The 9524-nt window shown below is 42.6% G+C and overlaps 1 protein-coding gene across 6 annotated transcripts in view; it reads right to left on the minus strand.

The window, feature by feature from the left end:
• The window catches only part of AP3B1 (adaptor related protein complex 3 subunit beta 1), a 162833-nt gene extending 153816 nt beyond the window's left edge, over positions 1 to 9017 (minus strand). For 4 of the 6 annotated variants that reach the window (XM_056324410.1, XM_056324407.1, XM_056324409.1 and 1 more), the window contains exon 1: positions 8780 to 9016. In XM_056324410.1, coding sequence (XP_056180385.1) covers positions 8780 to 8910 — 131 coding nt within the window. In that variant the 5' untranslated portion in view covers positions 8911 to 9016. Of the gene's footprint in view, positions 1 to 8779 lie in introns of all 6 variants that reach the window. The other 2 variants (XM_056324408.1, XM_056324411.1) reach the window with 2 other exon arrangements.
• Between the last annotated feature and the right edge of the window lie 507 nt (positions 9018 to 9524).

The raw sequence follows: 9524 nt of genomic DNA on the forward strand, positions 1-9524 counted from the left end.
CTAACTTTCTCTCAAGCAAGCATCACACATGAGAGACCTGGGATGACACAACATGATGGACATCACAAAACACATCCAGAATAATACACTCTCTTTAAATCACTGGTTGAACGTTAAGCAGACCGAAACAAATTCTGTCTTCCATGTTTCCATCTTTTATGACTGTAGCCTTTAAGGTAGAATACTTTTTGTCTTTCTACCACAAAGCACTGTTTTCTTCATATGCCTTTGTACCATTTCTGGATATAATAGGGGTATGGGTATGATAGGACCTATGACAGGCCTACTGGATCCTATGTCAGGATTACTCTTACAGATGTTACTGTAAGAAACTAAACAAAAAATGTTCTCATTCTCTTTCATGCTCCCTCTACTCCCCTGCCACTAAGACGACAAAACCCAAACCTTACAAAAACAGCACCCCAATGCCCCAAAACACGAGGGAAAGAAAAGAAAAACACCACTAAAACACCAAACCCTAAAGCCTGATACTCGAGAGAGCATCCCACCAAACTATTTTAACAGACTGTAGTCTTACGTACAGGAAACAGTAACTAAAGAACAACTCTTAATATGTCATAGTCTTAGCAGCACACTTGGGCCACTAAAACTAGCATCTTGCTCAGATTAAGACTGGGATTTCAGACTTCACTGAGAAACAGTACCCACTTTTACAGAAAAACAAAGAAAGCAGGAATAACTGTATGTCACTCCTATAGTTAAACAAGTTATGTTAGTGATAAATTTGGGCCTTTCAGTTACTTTGTCTTCATGTAGGAACTATCACAAACCTTTCATCACACTAAAATACTAACCTATAATTTGTGGCATATCATTTGCCACTGCACCTACATGTTCCCAACAACTGTTTTTAAGAGAACACCTAGTCCACTCAGATGAAATACACATCGACTGTATCTCCTATTCCTTTTAGCAATAAGCAATACCATAAGATAAAACCCATTAATTTCTAGCTTTGCTACAGTTTTAATGTACCCAGTTACTGAAAGAAGTCACCCCCTAATCATAAGGCTTTCTTTGTAAAAAGCAGAAGTTTCCTAAGTATCGAAACTGCAACTGAAGTCCAGCCGGCAATGCAACAATAATCCTTTAGCTACAAAATCTTTAATCACGGAAGTTTATCAGCCCATTGTTTTATTAATTACGAATTTAATTGTGACTGCTTCCCATGCCATCTGTATGCCCCAAAACCTGGGAACAGTTTTAATCACCTCTAAGAAAGAGGAAGGAATTTTAAACAAACTCATGGTGAGACAGTGGATTTTCATATACAAGGACAGCACTGTGTTACTGCAAGGTAAAATCTGGGAAGTGGCAAACAAATCCACCACAGGGGAGGAAGCAAGCTTTACCAGTTCCAATATTATGGAACCACCTATCATAGATCAAGAACGAAAGTTACAAAAATCCATTCAACAGAGTTTTAATAATGCATTTCCTGGTTTAAGTTCTCCATCCACTGTGTACTTACACAATATCAGCTGCATTGTTCTTGCATTCAAAGTCTTTAGGAGATTTCAATGTGGATGACACACTTTTAACCACAGGATACCAAGATTTATGGGATTTTTTTTGCCTGCAGCACAGCAACACATTCCAACATAAAGTTCAAAATATTGTGAATGTTACCAAGCTTGAAACAGAAAACCCACACTGACAGAGCAGCTTAACCTTTGGTCTTGGCACCCAAGTAGTAATTTAATCCTATGGAAGATCCCATGCCCCCCCTCCCCAAATAATGAAAAAAAATAATTAAAATAAGTTAAAAAAAAATACAGTAAAAAATCTACTGGCAACGCAAAATCGTTAAAATAAATTGGCTTATTCTAGCTCAGACTATTGTATAAACGCTAAACAAGTGTGAATTTAACACTTAAAGAGGAACTGTAAATCGATTTCAGAGCCATGTAACATGGAAGTTAAAACAGCAGCAAATACATGCTGCAATGTAAGTATTTTGCTGTTGATTTGGGGTCTTCCTCTAGCAGGAAATTAAGAAATCTGAGTTTCAGTGTTTCATTCTATACCGCAAACTGTTTGAATGACATCTTGTGGTGCTATTCAGTATTGCCATCGTCTTCCATTAGAACACTATTCATATTTATTGCCAATTCACAACACCAACACAGAATTCAAGTACTTCAAGGGAGACTCAAATCATTTGGCAGGAAGTGTAGCTGTAACTGTGGTTTAAAGAGAAATTGAGAGGAGAAATAATTTATTTCCTTCAAAGCCACACCTAATTTTTCAATCTGAAAACTAAACATGCTACTACCCCAAAAGCAAACTTGATAGTTTCAAAGGACAGACAGCAGTGATGAGAGGAAAACCAGGGTAACTATAACATCCTGTAAGGCTGAGAGCCACAGGGAAAACAAGACCCGTCCCAGTCTTAATAGCAACATAATGTAACTCACCCTTCTCATGGAGGAAGGATATAGAAAGGGTAACTGAATAAAGCATCTTCCAGTTCCCTGCTGTGAAGCTAGTACCTGAAGAATGCTTTAGCAACTCAGTGCATGAACACCTGTGAAGTTGCTGCTACCAACATCAATGCAGATATGCAAACTATGTACATTTCAAAAGCTCTAACCAGATGGCAGCTAGTATGACAAAGCTGTTTGAGACCCTTTCTGGAAAGGGCTGTGATTTAATCTAAGATTATCTGTTGTCAGTAAAGTAGTTATAGACACTACTTCATCCAGCAACAGGAAAGGTTGTCTGAAAGGAGGAAAAAGATCTTGCAATCCCACTGCATGCGACCTCTTCCCATAGCGCCCGCACCTACGATGCTGCAGGGAAGCTTCTGTGAAAGAAAAATCTTCCTTGGTAGCAGAGGTCAGTTTCTTGAAGGCTGAAAAAGTGGTGTCTGAGGTGGTGCTGCTCAAGACAGATTTAGTCTGTCTTGAGGCCAACAATCAGAATTTGCAGATCACTTTGCAGCATCTGATAGTTGTGAAGTGGTTATAGGAGAGTGTGAAGCTTTATTTCCAGCTTTTTATTTACAGATATTACCACAAAGGCAGTGCTGTCACTGCCAGAACCTACAACAGCATTAGTATGTTTACATATATGTCCACAGCGTTTCAGAAACACCATTAAAAAGCATTACAATGCTCTTCATCTTCTAGCAGAATGTAAAAAAAAAAATATCTTTATAAGCCAGAAGAATTCTGGTTTTCTCAAAGTAAGAAAACTACTGCAGGGTGGCATAGATAAGGATAGCCTTCGGAAAAGCAGAACTATGAAAATCCTGAACACCTTGCAAGTGTCAGCGTTATGGTATGATAGTGTTACAGAAATGTATTTTTAATGCCATTCGGGATGCAGATCATAGCAAGCATCTAAGGCAAATATATGACAACATAATAAATACGCAGAAACCACAGAGAAGACCCTGAACTACAAACTTCCCTTTCTGAGGAAATAAAAAGCCTCAACAAATTTTTAATTACTACATTACAGATAAACACAGCAAATCAACAGTTCATTGCTTGCATCCTCATATGTGCAAAGTGCATGTCAATAAGAATATATTCAGCTTGTGCCACTTTCCCATCAGATCTGACCAATTTCAGCTGGAGAAGTGCTCTGCAACAGTATGCCTATATTCATACACTGGATTTAGTACCTATCCTGGTACTGACTACAGGGTGTATTGACTACAGGGGTCAGATTTTATCTTGTAGAGTCATCAGTTCATCCAAACCACTAATCTTTGCTGTCCTGCACATCCTACCAAACTGGCATATCACCATAATAGTGGGCACAGCGCCACTAAAACAGATGGGGAAAGAAAGTAGTTGTGCCAATGAGCTAGCGGATGCATGAAGTTTGGCTATTAGGGCTGGAGATTCCTCCAAGAATTTCACAAATGGCAGTCTACATACAAGCTTTCCTTGACTGGTTGAACAGGCTACACCACGGCAAAACCAGATCAACTTAAGGCTCCAAGAACATCTCTGGCAGCTGTTGAAAGCAAGTTCTTAGCTCTCATGAATTTGGAAAGTGTTATGCACAGAGAACTAGGGAATGAGTACCTTAATGAAATCACCACCTTAGATCAGCTCTCTGCAAAACAGGCTTGCAAATCTCAGCAAAAAACCCCAGGTTTTCAGCCCTGCCACATTTTCTGATGAATAGCTCAACAGAATGCATAAACTAGATCTGCAGGAAAAAAAAGTAATCTAATAAATTATAAATTTATTTTGCTTGGCAGGAATACAGTTTAAAGATGCAAATCAGTAAAGCTGAAAATGCATGTTATAAATTTGCCACCTGCTTCAATAGTGTACTTATCAATTGGTATCTACTGGCGTGCTAATTTTACAGCTTAAATTGTATCATTTCCAAGAACCAAACATTATTATATTTTAATACTACATGCAGGTAAGTTTTGTTTAAAATGCAGTTAATATAGATGAAAAGCCTCTGCCCACCCACAATTAACAGCACGCAGTAACAGCTACACCCTAAGGTACACAGTTAACATGGATTCTGTGTTACTAATTATCTCTCCAGGTTTTCTTAAGTTGGAAGATGGCTGGACTTTTCATCCCTCTAGACAGAGCAACAGTACATAGTGTAACTATAAAAATACACTTAGGCGATGTGCATCAAACAGTATCTCTCTAAACAACACAGAGGATTCTGACAGTCTTCCAAATAGGCAGTGTTTATTTCATGGACTCCACCAATCTAGACCATGGAGAAATAGCTTGAGGTCCACAGGCTGGATTCAGCTTGTCCATAAGATTTACACAACTTCTTGGCTCTCAGCCGTTTTCTACTGAAAACTCCTGTTATGGGCAAAGACTTGCCTACAGCACATTTCCACTATTCTGGCAGCCCACAACCTGACCCTTTTTCTTCTTTTTCAAAGATGTGGGGCATCTGAATGATGTACACCTGGAGTAGCTAGAGTGACCTATGTCTAAAATATAATCAGCTCACAGAGAAGTGTAACACCACCTATCTGGACACACAAATTCCTAAAATGTAACTAAACAAACTGTATAAAGGAATACCATACATGTCAGCTCATGTGACTAGCATGAAAGAGGGAACGGGAAAGGAAAAGGTATCTCCAGCCATGCAGTGGGGCCCATTCCACACAACAAGGTTTAGATTGACTTATCTGAGGTACACAAGGTTTTTTAATTTTTCAGTTATTGAGATATCTAACAAAATGAACACGAAGTTTCCATCCTCTGAACACTAGATCCCTCTCTGATGTATTTGAAGCGATCTAACTAATCAAAAGGTTTTTTTGAAAGCAATACATACCAAATAGGCAAGTTATATTTGCCTCTTTAGTCAGGATTCAATACTCACAGAAAAAACTAGCTCCAAACTCATATATTTGTTGTGAAATCTCTTATTCAAGAACATTTTAGTTTAGCCAAAACCAGTAAAAAAACACTTTCTTACATACATGTTATATTTAATAACTTATATAACGGTTTGGAAAAACCTCCTCCTTTTCTCATTCACTTTGGTCCTGAGCATTTATACAGTTATCTGATAAAAGCAGACCAAAGTTTTATTTTTTCAATCTTTTTTCCCTCACTGCACTGGATACATACAATATATTAAGTAATGGGAAACATACTATTTGCATATACTACATGCAACCTATTGTGCCTTGTTTATATTAAGAAAATTTCAATTACTATTTCATCTTTACTGATCTTCCAGCAGTGAGACTTACCACTTACTCAGGTTTAAGATGTCATCATGACAGAAGTTTTGAGGCACTGAGATATTTTCAATACTGTTATCATGTGTCTCAACCAAACCCCAAACTTTAACATGTCAAAAAATACTATGTTAATTAACTGAATTGAAGATTCTATTTGTAATTAAAAGTTATCAATCAGTCGTAGAATTGCTAAAGGTAAAAAAGGTAGCTTTAGCAAGAGAATAAGACATATGGGCTTTTAACACCCAGGGATGCTCAGAAGTTTTAGGTATGTACTTCAGCTGGGTATTTCTACTGAAGCACTAAAACCAAAACAGTTAGGACAAATAATTTATATCAGGTCAACTTCAGACTTCACATTTAAGTCTAGTAATAGTAATTTGTGCCTCTGTGTGCAACTTGTTGTAGGCTGTTCTAAATAAATGCCGCAAAATTGAAAACAGCCTAACCTAATAAACAATTTTTTATTTCAAAAGCATTTTGGCTTTTTGTCTTCACGACAAACAGGAAAAGACAGAAAACATAAAAGAGACTCGGATTTTTTAAAGCAAGTGTTTAGAGTAGTATCTTGATATTTATACTTGAACCACATGATATTGTTCAGATTAACTGGCAACAGCCAAGTGCAGGCCTCTAGTCCAACAGTTTCTGCAGCAACAATCAATATACTGGGCTATATATTAATATATTTGCCCCTCTCCTGAGGAAGAGTTTTTCTTATATCATCAGTAGGTGTAAGGAAGAATCCCTCAGAAACAAAAAAAAAGTTTGCCAAGCACTGAAACGTCACAATGATATGTGACATAAGTACATCTAAGATAATATTCAGAAGTGTTGAGTGACAATCAAGAAAGATCAGCACACAAACTCTGAAAAGCCGTAACTGATTTTATTTTCACCAATGGAACAGTCCCCACACTTCAACACACAGGATGCAGACACATCTTGCATTTCTCTGTATGCCCAGAAGGGAGGGATCAGGTCTGCCCAGTTTAAAGAACACAAAACCAAACCACCAGAAGATAAAATGTCTTCCATCTAGGCTACACTTCCTGTTCTTAGAAGATTTCCATTTCAGCTGTAAGGATAAGAAATTTCATTTGTTTCTCAACAAGGAGTTTTTGGCCTATTAGCAGGTAAACTATGCCACATACATGCTATATGCTTGATAATGACTACTACATTTTCCAAACAGTCTGTTTTTCTAACAATAACCCTCACTTATAGTCCAGTGGCTTTTTCACACTAAGTTTCATAATCTTCCTGCACAGTGTCTGTTCCTCAGCTATCCAATCCATACTCGGAGCTTACCCACACAGGTCTGAATCATGGACAAGTTCGTATTTCAGTAAGAATTTGTCTGTGAGCTACAAAAGACCACAGAGATTATTGCCTGCTTTCCTCTCAAGCCCTTACTTTAGAGCAGGGGTCCTCAAACTACAGCCCATGGGCCGGATACGGCCCCCCAGGGTCCTCAATCCGGCCCCTGGTATTTACAGACACCCCCCCGCCGGAAACCAAGCAGCCGCAGATGACTGCGTGCCACTTCATCTGCACGCCGGCCCCATTTAAAAAGTTTGAGGACCCCTGCTTTAGAGGATGGATCTTTTCTCCCCTCCTGTAGGTGTAAGAGCAAGACTGGAGGAGCAATTAATTAATAAGGCATGTCTACATCTCGCAAGCTATTCCGGTTCTTTCATACTGGGACGCAATCATATACATACGTGTGTACAAAACATCGCAGGACCCCAGAGCTATACTACCTCCCAAGCACTGGACAGCCTCAGCTAAGCTAAGTCACTTCAGCTTCTGCATTTGATAAAACAGAGAGAGCTATACTTCACCTGCAAAACAGTCTGAAGCCTATGATTAAATGAGTTATGTAGAGAATTATGGCCACGATCAATTATTGGGGTACCCCACTCTGTGGTAAAGAAACAGCAAAATAATGGTTAAGAAATAAAGTGAAAAGTTGTTTTCTATGGAAGAGGACAGGAAAAGGATGCAAAAGTCATAAATCAGCTACAACACACAAGTCAGCCGACCAGCATCCACAGTACAGCTGTGAAAATTGTAACTGGAACAGAACAAAAGAGTAAAGTATTTAGTGGAACAGCAACGGAAGATAAATGTGCCTTGTCTAGCAAACTAAGGAGGGAGGCCTATCAGCTGCTGTCCTACAGAGAGAAGCATCAGAGTGACAGCGGCTTCACGCTATTGTTATTTACTTTGGTGTGGTGCAAAAATAAACATATCAGTTTAAGTTCCTAAAGCATGGATGTTTTCTTTGTGCAGAATAGTCAAATTGAAGAAGTAGCGATTGATTTTCTAATGTACATGAGACCTTAGTTTATGGTGCTTTTTATTGGTTGCTCTTGGAATAGATTTTCAATTTGTTGTAGGATAAAACTCCAGCTTAGCAAACCTCTTGATCCTTCCCTTTAGACACGGGTTTTTTTCTCCTCTGCAATTAACTTTTCCTTTCAGGAGCTGAAGGCTTCCTGCGCCAGTGCACTTTGCCTGGTTTTTTTCTCCTCCATTTCCTCATTTTGACTTCTGACCAAGACACAACGCTGTTAACGCTCACTTCAAGCTGGGCACCTCGCCATGATCAACTACATCTCCCACAAATACTTCTAAGCACTTCTTTTTTAACCTACATTTGAAGGCAAAATTAAACTAGTACCAGTGTGCTTAACTAACAAAACCGAGGGGAAAAAAAAAGTAAAACAGTTTTTCTTACAAACAAAAAAATTCACAGATTATCCAGTGCCCTACAAACACGTCAAAGGTACGGCACAGTGAACTTTTCCACGGAGTCCCGCGGGGGTAAGAGCGGGCACCCGAGGCTCCGCTTCCAGCCACGGCCCCCGGCACTGCCCCTCCCCGGGAGAAGCCCCGAGGCCGCAAGCCGAGCCCCGCCGCCCGGCCCCCGCGCCGGAGGGCAGGGTCCCGCCCGTCCAGCACCGCCCTGAGGCTCACAGAACCGGTCACCGCTCGGCCGCCCAGCAACCCCTGCCCGGGACAGGCCGCCGCCGCCCGGCCCGCCTCCCTTACTTCTTCGTGCCGCTGCTGAAGAGCCCGAAGGCCGCGGAAGCCGAAGGGGTCATGCTGGCCGCCGCCTCCTGGGCCAGCTCGGGCGCCGCCTCTCCCCCCTGGTCGCTGTAGCTGAGCCCGTTGCCGGACATGTCGCCGCCGCTGCCCACCCGCTCCGCCAAACTTACCGGTGCGGCACACCCCAGCGCTCCCCCCCGGAAGCGGCCGGCACGCGCCAGCACGGCGGGGCGGGCAGGTCACATGGCGGGAGGCGGGGCCAACCGGCCGGGGCGGAGCTCGCCCTTCCCCGACGTGCTGCTGTTGCTACGGCAACGCAGCCCGGCGGTGACGCGAGAGGGGCGCGAGGCGCCGGCAAGGCCCCAGCCGTTGCCGCTGCCCGCGCCGGGCTCTGCCGCCGGGCCGGGGACCGAGGGGAGCTGCGGCGCCAGTGAAGGCCGGTAGCCGCCTCCCCGCCGCCTCGGGACTGCTGCTGTTTCCAGTCTCGCCTCTTTGTGGCCCCGTTCTCCCTCCCCTCCCGTCCGGCCGCCCCCCGCGCCCCGAGACGGGCCCAGCCCCGCTCGGCGGCTCTGCGGGCGAGCCCGGGGAGGAGCTGTCACCGCTGTCACCCCGTGCCCCCTGCCAACGCCCGGCTGCAGCCCGGCTGCGACGGGAGCCCCGGGGCCTGGCTTGCGCTGAGCTCGATGTATCCGGGCTGCCTGGGGGGCGTGATTTGCTTCCCAGCCGCCCGCTGAGCCTTGGGCACAGC

Source organism: Falco biarmicus, chromosome Z (genome assembly GCF_023638135.1).
Source record: "Falco biarmicus isolate bFalBia1 chromosome Z, bFalBia1.pri, whole genome shotgun sequence".
In the NCBI taxonomy this organism is placed as follows: Eukaryota; Metazoa; Chordata; class Aves; order Falconiformes; family Falconidae; genus Falco; species Falco biarmicus.